The sequence below is a fragment of the Corvus moneduloides genome, chromosome 1 (assembly GCF_009650955.1).
Source record: "Corvus moneduloides isolate bCorMon1 chromosome 1, bCorMon1.pri, whole genome shotgun sequence".
NCBI classification, from domain to species: Eukaryota; Metazoa; Chordata; class Aves; order Passeriformes; family Corvidae; genus Corvus; species Corvus moneduloides.
Window position 1 is genome coordinate 43,882,331 of NC_045476.1, and position 21,207 is coordinate 43,903,537.

The following is a 21,207-nucleotide window of genomic DNA, read 5'->3' on the forward strand; positions in this document are numbered from 1 at the left end:
GAAATTTTTTGTTTATCCTTCATCAGGCTGCACCTTCTCCTGGCCTTATCAAGCTGAGTAACAGTAGGAATGTTCACTCTTTGGAGGAGAGGAGGGAGAAATGCATCTGGATGGACACTTTGCTTGAGATAAAAACATCTTGTTTAGAAAATTCTGGAGGATGTGAAATTGAATGTCATTGTATGAGTCATCCTGCAGTTGTTTGTTTTATTTTTAGCCCTGAAGAAGTTATCTGCTGCAAAGATTTTGACTCTCATTCTAAAGAACTAGAAAATATGGCTGTAAGATTAACCCTTAGGGGTCTTCTTTTCCTGCCATTGCACAAGGATTTACACCAATAACTTCAATTACTACAAATGGGAGGAAGTCACACAAAACCCCCAGTAGTCACATAAAACCCCTTGTGCCTTCCTGGTTGTTGCCAGTATAATCCTTAGCAGAAGAAGCGATAGGAAAACAGGCCCAGTAAACAACAGAAAAATTGTCTAACTTAGTATTTTCATTGTTAATATAATGTATAACTGTGGCTTCTGTCTAGAGGGAAATAGAATAAAGGAGACAATTTCATTGTGGCCAGCTGGACCTTCAGGAGAGGGGCTGGATACCATTGAAGTGGTGAGCAGAGCAGCCCTGGGGCCTGTGCATCTGGGGTCACTGGAAGTAATAGGACTCTACAGGAACACCATGTAGCCATTTTTGGGGATTAGGGAAAGAGCCAAAGGCAGGTTGATCTGATTGTGTCATGATTCAGGTAGATGAGCCTTCTGTAAATAAGCACTCCCACTTTCTTTAGTCCATGTTACCTTCTTCTGGCTTCCAAGAAAGTGTTCGGCACTTCAGAGCAGTGAGTGTGAGTGTGCTGGTACGACTTTAAAGAAAACAGAAGTGCATCTTTCCCAACATGGATTACTTCAAGTCCAAGTTATAGGAGCACTTTGACACCTCACAAAGTTTTGCATTTTAGTTTTATTGGTGGAATACCCTGAGGGCAATGGCAGTATACAAAGCATTACCAGGAAGGTGAGTCATTCTTTGCTATCCAGGCTTCTGAGATAATGAAGTTTGAAGGGAGAAATAAGAGAACTGTCTCAACTGTGGGTCTTGCCAAGGTACTTCCTTACTGATTAGTTAAGGTGTTTGTAACCAACTGGTACCTCAGGCACAGAAAAGACCAAAGTTCTGACAACCTTAACAGCTTCCTGCCATTTTTGTATGTTTTTTCCCCTTCTAGTGGTGTTGGATGACAGTAAGAGGTTGGCAAAAAGGAAGCTGATAGAAGAAAATCGGGAGAAGAGACGTCGGGAAGAGCTGCAGAAAACCATTGGGCACAAACCAGAGCCAACGGATGAGGAATGGGAGCTCATCAAAATTGTTACTGAAGCACATGTGGCCACCAATGCACAAGGAAGCCACTGGAAGCAGAAAAGGAAATTTCTGGTAAGGGCTGTTGCCTTGTATGCTGCTCTTGGAGCCACGTTCTGTTCTTTCTTCTGCCTTCCCAGCATTGCAACCCCAAAGAGATTTTATCTGCCAGTGTACTGATGTTTATGGGAAAAGGATGATTTTATGTAGTTATTACTTCCTTTTTCATGCCTGAACCTCAGTGTTTGATCAGACCATGTATTTCAAAAGATAAAGAGCATGTTGCTATGTTAAGGCTTACTCAGCTGGATACTTTTATTGTGCTATGATAAGAAAAAGTTGAAAAATTGTTTCACTCCTGATTAAGAACAAAAGCAGTCTATAATGCATACTGTATCTTTTTAAATATATTCTGTCTAGGGATAGTTGTCTTTATTAGGAACTATCATAAAACATTGAAAGTGTTAGAACAATATAAAGTTCTAGATGAAAGCTGGTATTTTTTGTTAATAATGCATGGGTTTTGGTTCTTTTGGTTAATGGTGAATACATTAATGATAATAAATTAGGCAAAGAAAATTAATTTCTGTGAGAACAGGATGATACATACACTATGCCATTGGGATTTCAGCCTAGAAAACAACTTACATTTTCATCCTATAACTAAGGATCAGAAAATAAATGGTGATTTGTGATGCTCAACCTTAAAAAAGGATTTATTTGATTTTTCTAAATCAATTTTTAAAGGAAATAAGTGCAGAATGCAAAATGCTTACACAGCACAAAAAAGGGATTATAGACTGCATTTCAGGAATACACAGGGGCCTTTAACAGTCTGTGTATACCAAATCAGATAGAGCACACTCATCCTTTTGCAAGCCTAGGCTCCTACTGCGTAATTTGCCATGGGAATTTCAACTCACTGTTGAATTGCTGAGAGGAATTATGTATTCAAAGCAGCTGATCTCTTTTATAATGTTGGGGTTTTTTTTAATTCCAGTGACACCATCTAAATTTCTATGTGAATGACGTGTGTTCATAGTACTCTACAGTCAGGAAACCACAGCCAGTTGTCACTGGCAAGAAGCAAGAGAGCATTTTCCAGGGGTGTTGCAGAGCAAGGTTTGTGGTGCTGGTTTGAGCAGATCAAGAAGCAGCTGAAGTAGTCCTTTTGGTTGCTTCGACAGGAGTGCTGTTCTTTGGGTGTCACCTGGTTTGGGATAAAGCCTGGGTAGCTCAAGGTTGGGGCTGGGAATGAGCTGTTGAAGAGCAGGAGAAAATGACAGCCTGCCCCAGGAGCTATGGATCTACCCTTATGCAGCTGAGGCTGGTTCTTTGACAACAGGAACTTCATGGAGGTCCTGACCTCTTCTCCTGTTGAGTTAGGTGGCAAGGGCTCCCCTCCCATGTGTTAGCTTTATATGGCTCTGACTTCTTTTGCCTTTCCCAAGAAAATGCTGTGCTCTCTTTTTCTCCATAACAATGGTTTGCGTGGGTTTAAGCATTTGGTCTTTTTGCTTGGAAGTGGTGAAGGTTGTTTATCATGAGCACACAGACAATGCGGTTTAGTTACCCAAGAGTCAGGGAGGGAGAGAGTCTAGAAATTAGTTTATTTGAGTTTTTTAGTAGAAACCATCAGATAATTGAGCCCAGTCCTCTTCATTGTTCCTTTGCAATTCATGCTTGCTTTATTAACACATTGCTGAGTTTTTTCTTGTATGAAGTTAGATTTGGATTCACATTGGTGACAGAGATGTGGAAGGATCTTTTATGATGTGTTTCTTTTAAAAAGTAGTTGAACACAAGTTTTTATTACAGACAGTACTTTCAGCACCTCCCCTGTTTAAGTGTCTCATATAAATGCCATGGGGCCCATCAGTCTTAAAGGTCTACTTCTCTGGATTTTTTCTGTTTTTTAATGTGAACAGAATGAAACCTCTGTGTGGTGGTTGGTAGGTCTTTTGTAACTGCAAAGCCACACTTAACAAACAAAACAGCTTTGATATGCCTGTTTTTAAAATACATGGTAACATTGACCAGCTGCATAAAAACCAGATGAACAAGTTCAAGTGCAGTTGGAATAAAAAACCACTCATTACAGATCCTACTTGAAACTTTTAAATTGTATATCCCTAATGAAATCCTCAAAATATGATTTTTTTCTCATTTGGAGAAGCCTTGAGCTGAAGTCATGCAACAGGCGGTTTTCAACCAAAATTTTACCCAGATGAGTTCAAATTCTATTTGCATTATCCAGGCCACCTTTAGGTTAGCTGGTTCTTGCTCATAAGTTGTTTTACCTTGCACATAAGTTATTTTAGCCTTTTGGAAACTGGCCTTGGCAATTGCCTGGGGGGGCCCTGTGATACGAGGCAATCTGTTCTGGGGAGACTTTCAGAGCTTTGAATAGGTGATAGAGCCTAATTCTACAAAGCTTGCAGCATCTTCTCAGGGGTAACATGTCTCCTTAACTCTCTTTGCTTTTAGAGAAACTTGAGAGCTTTCAGCACCTGTAAGGAAAAACATGCCTATGTTTTTAAGCAAAAGATGCATGTCCTTCACCCATAAAGTACACAGATACAGACACAAAGAAGAAACAGTGTGTGCACAACAGTCCAGCTGCCTACAAAGGATGGGTAGCAGCATACCAGTCACCCATTTCTCTGTGCAGTCACCTCTTTCACCAATCCCTTACAAATAAATTCTCATTTTGTGATGTAATGGACTTTACTTATAAAGAAAATAGTGTTGCTTTGTATTTTAGCATATCTTCCGTCACTGAGCAGGACTTTTTAGAGTATAAAACAGATTTTTTAGAGTATAAGACAGATTGCTCCTTTAAATATCTTTGTTTATATCCTTAGCCAGAAGATATTGGGCAGGCACCAATAGTTAATGCCCCAGAAGGTGGGAAAGTGGATTTAGAAGCCTTCAGCCAGTTTACAAAAATTATCACACCAGCGATTACAAGAGTGGTGGATTTTGCCAAAAAGTTGCCTATGTTTTGTGAGGTAAGAAGACTTTCTTGCACTCCTCATTTATATGCCTGTTGTTAAAAACTACTCAAAATACTCTGGCATGGAACTTTAAAATTCAATGTGTCTAAAGTTAAAAAATTAAAGACACTCAAAATTGATGGGACTAGAATCATCTGGACTCTCATGAGTTTTCTTTTTCCTGTGATTACTGAAATCCTGAGTTTGTTAATCTGGAAGTCATCGTGGTTCATTAGGGACTCAGATGTGTCTTTAGAGGTGGCCTTGAACAAAGCAAATGAACAGAAAGATACTGTCTAGAAGCATCGCTGATATGTTTCATAAAACTTTCCAGCACACAGTTCCCTACGTATCTTCCAGTTCCTTGGAAGGTACAGTACTGTAGAGTTGGGTCTATGCAGTAAAAAATCCTTCAAATTCAGGAAAGCACCCCTATCCAGGAGTGGCACTTGCCTCATTGGGTTCCCTAGGCATGCTTTTCCTGAATGGGGAGGTTGTGCACAAAGAAGTCTGTGAAAATAATGGATTGTCATTCCAGGTAGATACTCACATGTAAATATATAGTAAATAGACTCAAAGGCTTGGTTGCACATTAGAAATGCAGAGGCCTTAGGCTGATCTCATTTGTACCAAGGTATTATTTTTATTGAAGGACCAGATGCAATGGTTGATTCGCGGCACCAAGGCTAGAAGATCTGCGCAGCTATCAGCTTTCGTCGCTCTCTGGCCCTCGACACCCCAATTTAAGAAATTATATCAGAACTGCAGCTTGAAATAATATTTCAGTCTTAATAATCTAAATAATTTTCATAGAATCATAGAATGGTTTGGGTTGGAAGGGACTTTAGAGATCACCCGGTTCCAACACCCCTGCCATCAGCAGGAACACCTCCCATTGCACGCTTTGAGGTCAACACCCTACCAGGAAGAAAGGGTAAGGCAGCAATTACTTTCTACTCTGCTGTGGCTGGCAGCTTTTCTTTAAGGTCAGTCAGGGAGAGCTATGTATGTCCTCTGGCACATACAGAACAAGAAGAGGTAAATATCAATAGTTGTCATAGTGTAAATATCTCACCCTGGTCAGCCTCTACATTGGCGCCATCAAGTCAAGGAAGCATGAAATAGTAGCCAAGCATGAAGATTTTAAAATACAAGGAATATGTCCATAGATCATGAGGCCCCTGCAGCATTTAGCATCTGAGGGAATCTGTCTCCTCTGATCTGGCACTTGTTGGTGGGAAATTGCAGTGACATACCAAGGTAGTCTTTTTAATTTAGAAAGCTTTGCCAGTCACACACAGACTTCAGTGCCCATCTGACATCTCCTACCCCTCCTGGCTACCATGGGCCCACTTGTGTCAGAGCTAGGCAGGAAGCATGGATGAAGAAGTCAAGGCATCACTGAGCATGACCTCTGTATGTTATGTGGCTCAGCTGGACAGGCTTTGTTTTCAGCTGAGCCACTGTGTAAACCTGACACCTGCCCATATACAGCAAGATCTGATGGCAGGGTGAGGGACAGCTCATGAACACAAAGGAGTAGGACAGCTGTCCTCCAAGTTGTCACATAGCACTTGCTGTAGCATGAAGAAAATGACAAATGTTTGCTCCTTTTTGAAGGGGTACCCTCCTGTTTACTTTGTTTCCATTATGATTTTTAACCCATATCTTTATGGGTTAAAAATCATACTCTGTGGGCTGTGGATTTTTTTATGAGAAAAACCCCTCATTTTTTCCATAGGACCTGCAGAGCATTTAAACATTAACTCAGTTCATAATTCCAGAAGCTGTCTGAGAATGTAGTAAATCTCTGTGAAAGGGGGACATGACAAGGAACATCCATGGCCACTTACATTTTCATGGCTATTATTCCTTCTTTTTCACATCTTTGGACACATGCAGAAGCCAGCAAAGCACTGTGAGTGCCCAGCTTAGTTTGTGTGCATCCATTGGCCCCTGCCTCAAAACAAGAATCCAGTCCCAGAGTAATCAAAGTATAAGAAAAACTTCATTTACTTCTCAGCATTTCTGCTGTTGTTTCCTTCCTGCTTTTCTTTCTGCTTAGAAGATGAAGATTGAGGAGCATGTAATAAGTTTCATGTGAGTTTCAAATGTCAAGGCTGCAGAGGTTCCACAGTGGATGAAGCTGTGTAAACACCTTTGGAGTTAGCTCAGCTCAGCTGAGTTCCACGGTGCTGCATTGCACATGTGTCCTGCAGAGGTGAGCACCTCAGGTTCCTGCCTTGTGCTTTTGCTCCCTGCAGAGAGAGAGGAAAGGACAACACATGGCAGAGTTTCAGTCACATTTGTTGACCCCACTTCTGGAAGATGGTCTTGTAGCAACACTCAGGTGATGAGTGTAGGTAGCATTAAAACCTGCACAGTTGAGAGTAGAACTGATGTTCAAGCCTCCTTCCTCTGGTAACTCCTGCTACTGGCTGATAAGACCTGAGGCCTGGCATCTGTGAAACAGGTGTCTCATGTATCCTTCAGAATTAGGGAAGCAGGTGAAGGATAGGCATAGTCAGACCACCACTATCATAAAGAAGTTTTAAGAAGGATCAAGTAGAAAGAGAAATCCTCATTCACTTAATGGTTCACTAATAAAACAGCTGACGCATCACAAAATATCTTCTCTACTGTTTTTTGTTTCTTTTCTACTATTCTTCCTTCTGTTTAGAGGTTTGAAATTTTTTTCATTTCTTTTCTTCTCCCTTCTCTCTTCCTTTCTTTCATGTCCCTTTTTTCACTGCCATTGCTTATTCCAGTATCTCTTCATGGTTCCTCTCACACATCTGTTCTCGTTTTAAATTTTTTTAACTCTGTTTCTTTCCCTCCTTCAGTCTCTGCTGCCAAACAGTGGGATTGTCGTTGTGTAGCGAGACTGCTGCTGTGCCTGTGCAGTCTCCCCCACACTGCTGCTGAGCTGAGGGTCATCTGTAGGGAAAATGATTTGCCCTGAACAGGACAAATCAATTTTCTTGTGTATCAAGAGCTTCACACCTGAAGCTGGCATTACTGGAAAAGTAGCTGTATGACTCAACTCCTTTACCTGACCATGGCTAGCTTTGTTCTTAAAACTCTTCTCTAACAGGGAACAGCTTTCCACTTGCATTAGGTAACTCTGCATCTTTTCCCACCAAATCAATGCACTTGCTTTGCAAGTACACCGTTGCCATGTAAACCTATAGTTCATGGGGGTTTCATTTTGAATTGCAAAAGAGGTAAATATAATAATTTTATATAAATCAAAAATAAATGGCTTTTTCCCTCCTTTCAAGCCAAGTAGAAGTGTGTTTCTCTTTTATATGTGGGACCCTTGATGTTCACGTATGTGAACAATCTCAAAACTGTCTTAGTGGGTTTTGTTATCATTGAATTACCTATGAAAACATAAAGGCATGCCTTATAGAATGTTCTGCTCATGTGTCAGCATCCTGGTTGTACTCTGTAAATACAGAACCTACATCTAACAATTTGGACAGCTTGCTTTTGTTAATGTCGTGGAAAAGACACGTGCCCTGAAGATCACAGCTTATACACCAGCATAAAAGCTGTAGCTATACCATAGATTTTCTGCCTGTCCAGCAATAATGTAGCGAGCTCAGGGAGAACAGCTTTACTAGATTAAGTAAGATTAATTAAATAATTAAGTAGATTAATTTATTATGGATTCATAAATTTCCTGTTGTTAAAATGGGCGGTGAGAATTACTGCTCCACCAATTGAGGTATATCCTCTAGATATAAACATTTATTTAATTCCTTTTATTTAAAATACAGTCCACTCTTACAGACCCTCTCAAATGTCTTTCTTTTCCTCTGGTCAGGTAAGAAATAAGTATGGCTGGTAGTGAATTTAACTGGGATGGCTGAGGTCTGTACCAGCCCCAATTATAGTTTATTCTGCTGTGATAAGTTGTAAGCTGAGGGAGCCAACAGCTGTGTCATTGCTAGATTTCCTAAGGGTGTGTGGGGATGCTAACCAGGGAATGTTAACCTGCTGGCAGTTCCTGAAGACAGGAACACAGATCCGGGGGGTTTGTGCAGTGCAGTCAGTGAGCAGCGTGCTTGGAGGGGAGCTGCACCCTGCGGGGCAGCGTCCTGGGCTGTGAACCACCGCTTCATGCTCCTGGATTTATTGTAGTTGTAAAAGACACACAGTTTGACAAACATGATTTTTTTCTTTGCCATTTATAATTTCTGCAGCTGCCATGTGAAGACCAGATCATCCTTCTGAAAGGCTGCTGTATGGAGATCATGTCCCTCCGAGCAGCAGTTCGCTATGATCCCGAGAGTGAGACTTTAACACTAAATGGGGAGATGGCGGTTACAAGGGGCCAGCTAAAAAACGGGGGTCTTGGCGTAGTGTCTGATGCCATTTTTGACCTGGGCATGTCTCTTTCTTCATTTAACCTGGATGACACCGAGGTTGCCCTTCTTCAGGCTGTTCTGCTCATGTCATCAGGTAAGAACAGAAATATATTGGGATCCCAATCATTTTTAAACTCTTTGGTCTTTGTCACAAGCTTCTTCGTAAAAGAAATAAGATATGTTAGATCTTGTAGTGCTGACTAGAGTAATGTGGGAGAAATTTTCTCTCAAAACCCCAGTGCAGCTTAGACTTTTTTTGGTGAGCAATGGGAAAAAAATTCAGAGTGTTCAAAGAGATGGACTCAAAAGTGGTTTTGGTAACACACCTTCCTCAATTTGGTACTTGTGGTTGAGCCTGGGATGATCATCAAGAAGAAATCAGTTCTGATTCTGAGCCAGTTTGCCTTATAGGAAAAATGGATAATTTAGCAACACAGGTCCTTATGATAAGTTCCCTCTTCCCCTGAGTCACGTCATGCACCAGGCGGTTCCTACAGATCTCTGCAAGTCTCATATGTTTGGTTTGACTTGCCTTCTTCTTTTCCTAATTAACAGCACCACTGCTTCCTGATGGGCATCTATGAGCTGTGCTGTTTCCCTACACTGGGACCACTTGCAACTGTCCATAACACAAAACCAGCACAGACAACTTCATATGGTTTCCAAAGAATTTCTAACCTTCTCAATTTGAGTATGTGTTCAAATATGCTTCCAGTGATTGTGCCAGCCCAAAGAGGAAATTCCATTCTTGGGCAGTGGCAGATTTGGCAAGATTTTGTTATAAGATGGCTTTGAAGATCGGGCACTGAATAACAATACACAATCAGTGATTTACAAGCATTAACTGCATCTGAGATAGAAAGGTTTCCACATTAATCACAACACAGCACTTCATCATCCCCATCAAAATATTTTGATTTCTTTTTAGGTGCCTGCACAGTGAATCAGGAGCAGGGCTTTCAGAAAGCAGTTCAAAGGACCTGCTTTCCCAGAAGTGTCTCCTGAGAATTGACTTGTGAAAGGAGTTTTCCCAGTCCCCATCTGGCTGCCAGTTGAGACAGCCGGATTTTTGGCCTTTGTTGTTCCTTGGTGCTCCATAACATCTCACCTGGGATCAAAGCACGATCAAACTATTGGTCAGATTGTAGAAAAAACAGATAGAAAGGAACTATAATTTAGATATCTGACAAGGAATTTTTTTGTTTCTTTATTAGTTGTTTTACAGAAAAATGTAGATAGAAGCCTTAGCTGAAATCAGGGATCTGTTGCTCTAGTCACTGTAAGGAAACACTCCCCAAACAGCTACACTCTAACTGAGCAAAGCAAGCAAAAGATGAAGAAAGGAAGGATTATCTTCTTGTTTTAACAGGGATAGTACTGACAAGTGAGTTGTCCTGAGTGAAAGAAGTTTGTGGCAGAGCCACAAATGTCCATGGTCTCTCTCCTTTCTTTCCTAGCATCAGAATCATCCTATTTTTCCTGATTTATGATCAGGAATTTCTTAAAGCAAATAAGTAAGAATGATAATTCTGCTGCTTTGTATCTACAGATCGCCCAGGCCTTGTTTGCGTCGAGAGAATAGAAAAGTGTCAAGAGGGTTTCCTCCTGGCATTCGAACACTACATTAATTACAGAAAACACCATGTTGCACACTTTTGGCCAAAACTGCTGATGAAAGTGACAGACCTGCGAATGATTGGAGCCTGCCATGCCAGCCGCTTCCTGCACATGAAGGTGGAGTGCCCCACAGAACTGTTCCCTCCATTGTTCCTGGAAGTGTTTGAGGATTAGAGAGACTGAAGTGGTTCTCCACACCCCCGTCGCACTACTGGCTGTCATTTCATCCCAGTGCCCAGCTCTTCTCACCTGTTTGTTCTTCTTCTTTCGTGGTCTTCTGTTTCTTGAGACGGGGCTGGGGTTTTGTTTGGGTTTTCTTTTGGGGTTGCTGGGGGGCAGTTGTATACACATGGATGAAAACATCCCTATAATGCGGGTACTTGTGACTATTGCAATTTGTTCTTCAGTCCTTTGATGTGAGTGCTTTGACAGCTTAACAGTGAAAATATGAACAGACCAATCTCATTCACCAGCATTTGCGTGGTCACCAGCTCACACCCATCATAGCCTGGAAAATAGGGGAGAGAGATGGAAGTGGCAGAAAAATAAATTGGCCTTCAAGGTAAAACAGCTACTGTTAATTTGACCCTGACAGTTCTGTCTTGTATTACCTCCTTTTGCTGGGTACAACTGACCAATTTATAATATGAAATTTCTGGTCTTCATGATTGTTTCTATCGTAACAATTACTACTATGATCTAGGATCTTTATCATCATCATGATCCCATCATTCTCTGAGGTTTGTTCCAGCAGATGCAGTTTAACTGTGCCCCATAAAACAAGTACTTAAAATAATACAGAGTGTTAGAAAGGACTGAGTCTTTTTTTTTCCATGTGTATAAGATATTAAGACCTTCAGTTATTCAATTTGGACTCCAGATAACTTCACTGGAATGTTTGTTAGAGTGAGGAGGGAAATTTGATCCTCTGAGGTGCTTTTCCTGAGAGTGGAGGGGTCTGCTCTTTCTGAAGTGTGTAAAAAATCCGTCACTTTGAGGGAGAAGGCTCTCTGTCAGGATAGCAGGCAGTGTCTCAGAGTTATTCAGGGATATGAAGGCTCACAGAATGAGGACAAAGAGAATGAAACATACGGGGTGACCTTCAGATGGGACAGAAACCAACTGTGTTATTAACAACACTCAAGACTGTACAGCTTTATCCCAGTAATACAAATAGTGTTGCTCAGCAGTAATCCTTTGGTTTTATATATATATATATAAAGTTTATATGCACATATATATATAATTTTATATATATATAATTACAAATCTTCAGCAGATGTCTTAAACCTATTTCCATATTTTTACCTTTTCTCTCTCCTTCTCTGACTCTCTCGTGTGTGTGTGTGTGTGTGTGTGTGTGTGGATCAGCTGGGTTCTCCCTCCCTGGTGTCTGTATGTGTTTCATTTGACTAGATGTTCTCTTGATTCTTTTAATTTATTTCCACTAACTGCACTAGCAGGAACCAAACTGAGCAATGACAAAAATGTCCTGCTGCCAAAGTCTGCAAGCCAGTACTCACAGTCCTGGAATGTTTGGAGGCCAGTGATGAGGACATGGTAGGCAGAGGTTCCTCTCTGTCATCCATCTCCATTCAGAGATGTTGTCTCTGGGTTTTATAAACTTGACATTAAACCATCTTCTGGATTTGTATGACACATCGAAAGCATCTTTCTGTTCTTCCTGGGAACCAGAGACTTAGTTCATGTTTTTTGCACTGCCTTATACCCCACATTCTTTCATGTTGTGCATTGATTTGTACCAGTTTCTTTCTCTGCTATGTATTGACCCATTTGCCTGGCAAGTTGTGGGCATTGTTGGAGTGGATGTATTGACTTTAAGAGCTCATGGCCAATATCTGAACCCATATGTTATGTGCTTATCTGCTCATAAAAACAGGATACTCAGGAAAACTTATAAATTGAACATGGTATATGTGTTTAATTCTTCCTACCCTTCTTTCCCTGCATCATTGATAAAATATTTGGAGTGCTATTGGGCATGTTTTTAGGGATGTGGAATCTCGTTCTCCCTGTTCTTTGATACCATATGCACCTGTGATGAGCTATGAGCACTAAAGTTGTCCTTTAGGGGTTTTTTTGTCAGAACATGAACCATGTTGGGGTGTTTCGGAGTTTTTTTGCAGGTAGCAGTGAAGACACACCATTGGAGATTCATTCTTAAATATTTGCTGTAGAACCTCTCTTGTTGGCTATGTTTGCTCCATCTTGAAGCGTGTGTCTAAACAACATCTCTATCCAAATTCCTTGTAGAGCACTGTCTTGGAGACAAAGAGTCAGAAAGTAGCTCTTTGGATAGGTGGTTTGGGGTGACTTGATAGAGGACTTACAGCATACAATAGGGGACTCAGAAAAGCAGTAGATCCCTTACTTGCGGTGATGCCTTCACAATCTAGAAACAAAACAACACATTTTTGAGACAATATTAATATAGCAGGGAATATAAAAGCAGAATTGGAGGCCTCCAGGTGCAAATATGGCAAAATGCGTATGTGATGCAGGACTTCTACAATTTTATAAGTTTAACAAATTAGCATATTTAACAATAGTATCCAATTAGAAGAGCAGTTAGTTAAGTAATCCCCCCTTTTGGTACTGCCCTATTTGGAGCCTGTCCCCCCCTCACCAAGTTTCTAGCCCCCTATTTATTATGTCTAGGATACATGGTGACAGAAAATAACAATAAGACATCCTTGGCTAAAGAGGCAAGACTAAATAATATTTCGTGAGTGTAGCATAATATGTGTTAGAAGGTTAGCTTATTGTTCTAAAATGTACGGAAAGAGGGGTAGGAAAAGTATTGGGAGCTACAGCCATGTATTAGAAATCTACAAAGCTACAAATATATGACAAATATATAAAAAGCTTAGGCATCAGCACCAATGCCCACAGTGGCTTGCAAAGAAAAGAGAAATGTGCATGTCTTCTGAAGCTCTGTTCTGCCATGGATCTGAGCTTTTGACTGTGCTGCTGATGGGACACAGGAGAGGAAACATCACATCTCTTCTAGTTCCAAAATGCTGATGCATTTTGGAGCTGTGCTTAGTCAGGGTTCAGAAAATCAGGCCTCCTTCCTTAGATGATTGCAGATGGACTGAAGTGCCTAAAATCAGGCAGCCAACTTGGGCAGTTCTGGCAGTGCTCTAAGCAAAAAGGACATACACCAACATGCTTTTCTAGCTTTTTAGGTTTAGTTGGAGTCTGACACTAATTAACAGACTGAGTTAGTAGGATTCCCTAACTGAAAACTAAGGCCAAGCTCTTAGTTTGACAGATTTGATGTATTGACATCTAATGGCCTCTGATCTCCTACCAATCTTACTTCATGTGACTTCCTTTACTTCCTCAATGAGACTGCTGGTTTATGTGATCATGACAGCAAAACTAGCTGAGCTTAGTTCTGCAAAGGCATACTTCTAAATATCAGTGGTCTCAAGCCATTGTGGGATTGAGCCCCTGGACTGACCACCTCAGTGGCAGACACCAGTGCCACAGTCAGCACCCTTTGTAGTACCTGGCCTTCTGAGTGAAATAACAAACTTATGCTTTCCAGTGCAGTCCAGAGTCTTGTTTCTGCTGGTGCCACATGGCTCTCATATTTGCTTTGTGGTTCTACACGTGGGTCTTACACAGAAGGTTTTTTCTGTCAAACCTGATTGTCACCGTTCATGCTATTGCCCTGAGTAACATGTGCATTTAGATACTCATTTTATGTGTAATCTCAGTTAAGTTGTGATATTTATGATATATATAGTGCGTGATCATGATTTTTGTTTACATTCTGCCAAAATGTAGACGTTAGAGTTAGACCTCCCAGGTCCAAAATCATCCTTGAGCAGACTGCTTGCTTCTTCAGAGGCAGGTATCAGAAAGAGGAAAAAACTGTCCAGAAAGACCATTTATATCAGAAATCTGCCAAGAGAGAGCTGTTAATCACAAGCAGAGCATGTCATTGCTAGTGATGTATTTTTATGCTATGGAACTCTAATCTGTATGTGTCATATTGACTTCTTGCTGCATGAATCATAAATTTTAAAAATCAGTCTTATGGTTTTGAGATGTAGCCAGCATTCCTAAGGCTAAACCTTTTTCATTAACAGAATCAAAATCCACAACCAAGGAACGTTTTCCTCTCACTGTGAGAGCAATTGAAAGTGTTCAACATTTATCTTTTCACAAAAGGAAGAGGCAACAGAACCTCTTAATGTGTCTTGTTATTGTGATCATCTGGAAATGATTGCCAGACGTTTCCTTTTGATATAGTAATGAAGTGATCTGTATTTAAATTTTATAGAGAGAATTTTATTCTAGTGTGATAGAGATTTATTTTCCACTTTAAGACTCAAAACGGTGTGAGCACGTTTTTGGTTTTTTGGTTTTTTTTTTATTATGGTATATTTTTGCTTTAAAATTAAAAACAAAACAAAAAAAAAGGTTTGGCCTTATCACAAAGTTTTAGTATAGATGTTAGCAAATGCAAAGAGTATGCATTATTTGTGTGTATCCACATTGACTGATGTCGCCTTCAAAAAGCAATATTGTGCAGGTAATAAGTTGTTTGTGACTGTCCATTGCACAGTTTACCTTCTTTAAAAGCTAACCTTGTTTATGCACAAGACAATCAAATGTAAATCTACATCAGCACCCAGGTGTGGATTAAATTTATGTAAATTACTGAGCACAATGTAAAACATTAAAAGACACTTTATTTAATTACACATTTAATGTTGGTAAAGATAGTATCAGGGCATGAACTAGCTGACATACTGTAATTTCTTTTTCTCTTTTCCTACTTCCTTAGCACTCTACAGTTTCAGTTTGCTCATAAATACATCAAATTAGTCATTTGTAATTTTTTTAAAGAGGAGGGTGGTTTGGGTTGTTTGTTTTTATGAATTTGGTTGGGAGGACTTACTACTTTGTCTATGAGGTTTGTGGGTTTTGCTTCTTTGGTTTATTTTTTTATATCAGTTTCATGCCCTGAGGGTAAGACAAACATTACACCATACAGTAAAAAACAAAGTACCTTGGATGATGTATTTTTTTGCAAACAGTGTTAAGAGTTATGCTAGATTGGTAATATTTTTTCAGCCTAAAATATATTAAAAAAAAAATCTGTGATCACAAATGTTTTGAACTATCTAAAGAGAAAATTTGTATATTTGGGGAAGAAAATAATTTTTACATAGCTTTTGTATGCAGATATTAAAATGTAATTATGAATATAGTGGGCATAGATAACTGTGTAAGCTTGAATTCTAAAAAAGAAAAAGCTTATAACTGAAAAGTGGTCCCGGTGTCTCTGTCTCTTTGTTGCAGGCTCTTTTGTCAGCTCTGTCTCACACTTCCAAGCCAATGGAATGGGAAAAGTAGGGCCTAGAGCACAATGTTTTATCAGCTCTAACCTGTTCACATTTCTGTGTTTCTGCATCCCTTTCATCACCTACCTCATATCTTATCTCCTCTCCTCCCTTCCCTTGGGCAGCCAACCAAAGGTTTTCACTTCCTCACTCTTCACAGCAGCCAACTTTAATTTACTCCAGTGAACTGACTCTTGATTTATGTCTCACTCAATTACATTTTTTAAGGGAACGCCCTTTCTTTCCTTCTCCACTCCCAGTCTAAACAGGGATGGTGTGACAGGAGCAATAAGCTTCTCATCTTTCCATACTTTCCATACCTTGGTCTCCTACCTACTGGAGATCTTCTCATTCAGATATTTTCTCTAGTCTTATATTCCTTTGCAGTTCTTATTTCTCTTCCAGTCCTTTCATTCCCATCAGGAAGAAAAGCCAGACCTATTGCCTGGATCCAAAGTAATTTCTTGGCCTGTTCCAGATGGGAAACCTATTTTGGGCTGCTGTTTCACGGTGATTTCCACAGGCATTTCCTGGCTGGTTGCCAGCTCCTGCTCCTGGTCCCCTTCCACATGAGGTGCTGGGAGCCTTCAGAGGGATGCTGAGCTCCCTGAGCTCCCTCTGTCTGGCACCCCTGGGAGCACATTCCTGACTCCAGGCTTAGTGTTCCTGGGGAGGGCTGTGCCAGCACCTGGAGGGTTTGTTGCCACTGAGGCCTGTGGGAAGAGGGGCTGCCTTCAAAGGCAGGAGCTGTATGTGAGGAGCCAGAGGGAAAGCTTGAAATCCCTGCTCTGCCCTAAATGGAATCCCTTCAAGTGTTCCAGTTCAGGCACCGGCATGGGGAAGCCTTGCCAAAGCCTCTGCTGGGTTTGCACCGAGCAAGCAGCAACGTGGGTTGCTTTGGCCCCCCGGGACCAGCTCTGGAGTGAAGAATTAATCTGGTGTGTAAAATCTTGTTTACTCGATGTGAAGAAATAGTTCTGGTCCCACAGATGCCGGTGCTCTGGGTATAACATTTTCAGCTATCATATGTAGTGGCAAAATCTGTATTTTTCAAAAAGTAGTGTGATGTCTCTGGATTCTGAGAGCCACGTGAATTTGCTTCAGGGTCTATTTATCACTACAGAGAAGGACATAAGAGATGGTCAGCTCTTCCCCTGGAGCTCTGGCACTACAGCAGGAGTGTGTTCTTGACCTGTTGTGGGCTGCCTCTTGCACCTTGAGCCTGTTGGCAACCACAGGTGCAGTTTGTTTGTCCTCTTGGTGACAGTGCATGAGGGTTTTCTGTCCTTGAAAACTGAGCCATGTCTGAAGGATTTTCTCTGTGAACTTGGGGTTCTAACAATAAACAAATATGTGTCTTATGGTCACATGTGCTGTGTGGTAGTCCCCTTAGCATCAGTAGTTTCAAAATGAAAATTCGCATATTAGAAGTGACTGCAGACACATCACCTTTGGAATAAGTAAAGGGTATGTACAAAAGTCTCTGCGTTCTGTTTATCATATTGGAGCCCTCCTTTACTGTTTACCTGGTAGAGAAGATTCCTTTCCAGACTGAATCACAGAGCATCTTTCTCTCCTCTCATGCCTATTCCTGGTGGAAGCACTGACCCTGCAGGTACTGCCACAAGCTGCCTTGCTACACAAAATGAGATGTCTGAAGTCCCTTAGAAAAATTTAAAAAAACCTGCGGAAGTCCCTTTGTGTAATTTGGGAGAGCTTTGAAACTTCTAAGCTCAGGGAATACTGAAAGGTTTGTGGGATCGCTGAGTCAGAGGTGCCAAAGGGAGAAATAAAATGGGTCCTATGTCATCCTGACCTTGTGGTGCCTTGAAAAATTACAAACTTGGAAAAGTGGTCCAAGCTCAGTGCCCTGCTGTGCAGAACCAGGGTGGAACATACAGGGAAAACAAGACAATCCGTAGTGGATTTGGAAAACGCAATGTAAAGAAGTAGAGAAGGACATCAGCAAATCAAAAGCAAAACCCAGAATGAGTCATTTTCTGAATTTCATTGGAATTTGAATTTGCAAGAGGCTGTCTGAGTGGGTATGGGGGAAGCTTCAAGCAGTGTTTCTCTGAACAGAAATGCTCTAGTTACAAGAAATAAAAAGTTTTGCAAAATCCAAACAAAAGCTGTATTGAAAGGGGAAAAAGATGTGTTATATGTAGCAGCAAGGTCTTTGGTATAGCCCTGCTCAGAGGTAGGAACAAAAGAGGAAGAAGTTGTCTTTGCTGAGATCACCATAGAGGCAGAAAGCTTCACTGTCTCATGTTATCTTTAAAATGGAAATGAAAGCTGGGGCATGTCTCAGTGCTGAAAACATGTTCCAGGTAAAATCTCAACAGGAAGGAAGGAAGGAAGGAAGGAAGGAAGGAAGGAAGGAAGGAAGGAAGGCAGGCAAATCTTGTGCCCCTTGAAGCTGGAGCTGTAAATAATGGCAAAAGGTGAGACCCAGACTGTGGTTTGGTGAAGCTGTTCCTTGCTCCAAGGAAGTGTAGGAGAGGTCACAGATATTGTCAGTTGCTTTCACAAAAGGCACAAGGAAGTGTTTTGCAACTGAGACACAGAAACATAACTGACACTTTAAAACCAGCACATCTTGTTGAAGTGGGTCAGAATCCATGAACGTGAGGAGCAGAGAACCTGCAAGATGCATGACCATGACCTTCCCAGAGGACTGAGTCAGACAGGGGTTGGAAACATCTAACACAACATGCTTGTGTTGCCAGGAGTTCCTTTACTTCTGGGCAGGAAATCCAGAAGAAGGCCTCAAAGGCTCAGAGGGATCTGACAGATGTCAGCTGCCACTGCCTTTAAGCCTCCATGGCCAGGTTGGACAACCTGGATGTCTTCTTGCCCTCCCACAGTGCTCCCTCAGCCAAGGGAACAAGTGTGGTGGCTTTGCCTGGCTGCTGTCTGACTGTGGTGGGAAATTCTTCAGAGACTTCAAAAAAAGTGGTGGGGCAAGCAGGGTAGGTTTTTCTCCTGAATGCCAGAGCACATGCCAAAGCTGCTGACCTCTCCCTCTTGCCAAAGTGAGCTCCTTGCTCTCTGTGCCCACAATCCTGGCTCTAGCCCTGAGACTCCCCTGGAACAGCTGAGCACGCTCTGTGCTAGCTCAGCTGGGTCCCTTGGAGATGAAGCCCATCTTTGTGACTGCCTGGGCAGTGAACAAGGCACTTATCCATTCAATCAGTGCCTGCTTTTTCTATCCTGGGCTGATCACCTCAGTCCTAGACACTGTTCTCTTCCAGGGAGAACAGACACCTCTTCCAGAGCTGCCACTAATGGCCTGTGAAGGCAGGTCCTGACATCCATCTAGCATTCCAGAGCAGCATGTGTGGAGAAGGAATGTACCCCACAGGCATAAGCCTCCCTTGGAAGTCCTGCTGACCCCAGAGATCGGATGAAGGGCACCAGAACAGACATCTACTGGCCAGGTCAAGAACTACAGAGATGGAGTGATGGTCACAAAGGTCTGCCTGGAGGAAATGGGTGGTGACAACAGGGACGGGTCTGCGGCCTCTCAAGCCTGTTGCAAAGCTGGGAAGCAGAGTATTCTTCGTCAGAACTCTGTAGTATTAAAACGGGCACTTGTTGGTTCTAAAATCCTAGCATTCACTTGTTTGTTCTCCTCAGATGTATCCTGTCACCAGAGTTTCTAAGCTGTGACTATTTCTGCCAAGGCCCAAGGGAGAAATGAGAGATTGTGGGGGAAGGAAGCTGTTCTGTCCAGAGAGAGGGAGGGTTGAGCTGCCTGCAGACCCTGTACTCATGCACAATTTTGCGCTCACCACAGGGCTAGAAAACCAAACTGGGCCAAGCCATTTCCAAGCTATATCCCTAAAACCCTATTTTGAAAAAGAGATGCTGATTGCCCTTTAAATCAAAGGTGTTCTGGGGCTGATAGTTAGCTTTTTGTAGCCAAGGGTGGCTTCAAGTCCTGGGCTGCCCTGTGCTGAGGGCAAGGGAACACACCGGGCTGGGAATATCCATGGGGAAATCACCTCGTGCCTTGAGCAGCTGACAGGCACACAGCCCTGTGAGCCTGGAGCTGTTGGAGCTGTGCTCCAGCTCCGGCACCAGGGCTTGGCTGCTGATCTGAACCCAGGGCAGAAAGGACACACAGAGACCACTGGGGGTGTGAGGTGTGGGATTCTTCTTAATTTCATTTTTATTTCAAGTTCTGTTAATGAAATCAGTAGTGCAACTAGGCAATCACCTAATGTTAATTATAGCTTATCACATCTCTAGCTGTGCTGATCTGATCTGATTTGCCTCTAGCCTTGGCTTCAGACAGTTGAATGCACCTACACTCCATTATTCCCATACATGTTTTTTCCTGAGCTGGGAATGATGATAGTATTTCAACTTCAAAATAAACCTCACAATATCCATTTCTTTTTTATGGTGGAAAATAAGATGTTTATAAGGATTTTAACCAGGAGATTTCAAGACAAGATAGGTGTCTAGGCCAGGAGAAGAGGCTGGACTAATAAGCGAAGTTTCAAAATAATTTTATAACCTGTGATGCTGCACTTTTATCCATCCACAGCTCCAGGAGACTGACACCAGTAATATTTCCCTTTTCATCAAGGAAGTAATGGGCTTCATTAGAGACTTAGGAGATGTTTGCCTTCCTCAGAGCCAAGATGTTTGACTTCTTCAAAGTCAAGGGAGGTCGTCTCAGCTGTTGACATTTGTCTCTGCTGCAGATGTTGTTCTCTTCCTATTCAAAATGTATTTTAAGCATAGAGGTTGATCAAGAAGAGGGAATACTTTTCTGCACTGTCCATTTGACCTCCATTCCTACATGTCACCCATATGCACACACTGACTCCTGGGCATTTTCTTTTCCAGTGTGCCATAGTAGCTGCTGCCCTTGGATCAGAAGTCAGGTGCCAAGGGCTTGTGAGAAGGAGGGTTGTACTGGGTGGCTGCCAGTGCTCTCCACAGACTGGAAATACCATCACTCTAAAAGTACTGCAAAAGCTTGTATCCTTTGTGAGAGGGTGCAGATTTTTGCTGTTGTGTGAGTTAAGGGTCAGTTATGAAAACCTTGCTGTTCTTTGCTTTTGCAAGCTGTGAGATAGCTCAGGACTGCATTATTCTTGGACCAGATTTGGAGTAGTCTAGCACTGAACATAAGCACATATTCTGAGCTTTAATTCATTTGGCACTTATTTTAGAAGCTGACCTAGTATCATTGTATTAAGAAATCTGTTGCCTTCCATCTAAGCATCCATGATGTTCCTGAAATGGGTGCTGACTAGTCTGTACCAAGTTTTCCCTTTATTTTTTTACTCTGTCACTTCAGGCCCACTGGATGGAATAATTTTTGCATAATGCAAACTAAATGATGACTAATAATAAGACCCAAGACTTGAAGCTGCTTTTGAAATTCCACTTCTTGAAAATAGATGTTGAAAAACACCCCTCCATTTCCCTTCTCTGTATAAATCTCTGGGTAAAATGCCT

At 41.7% G+C, this 21,207-nt stretch overlaps 1 protein-coding gene across 11 annotated transcripts in view; it reads left to right on the forward strand.

Moving 5' to 3' along the window:
- THRB (thyroid hormone receptor beta) overlaps window positions 1–15,659 on the forward strand; it is a 157,005-nt gene extending 141,346 nt beyond the window's left edge. For 10 of the 11 annotated variants that reach the window (XM_032108105.1, XM_032108059.1, XM_032108039.1 and 7 more), the window contains 4 exons: window positions 1,232–1,437; window positions 4,227–4,373; window positions 8,567–8,825; window positions 10,281–15,659. In XM_032108105.1, the coding sequence (XP_031963996.1) occupies window positions 1,232–1,437; window positions 4,227–4,373; window positions 8,567–8,825; window positions 10,281–10,522 (854 nt within the window). In that variant the 3' untranslated portion in view covers window positions 10,523–15,659. The remainder of the gene's footprint in view (window positions 1–1,231; window positions 1,438–4,226; window positions 4,374–8,566; window positions 8,826–10,280) is intronic. The other variant, XM_032108028.1, reaches the window with a different exon arrangement.
- Window positions 15,660–21,207: the final 5,548 nt, after the last annotated feature.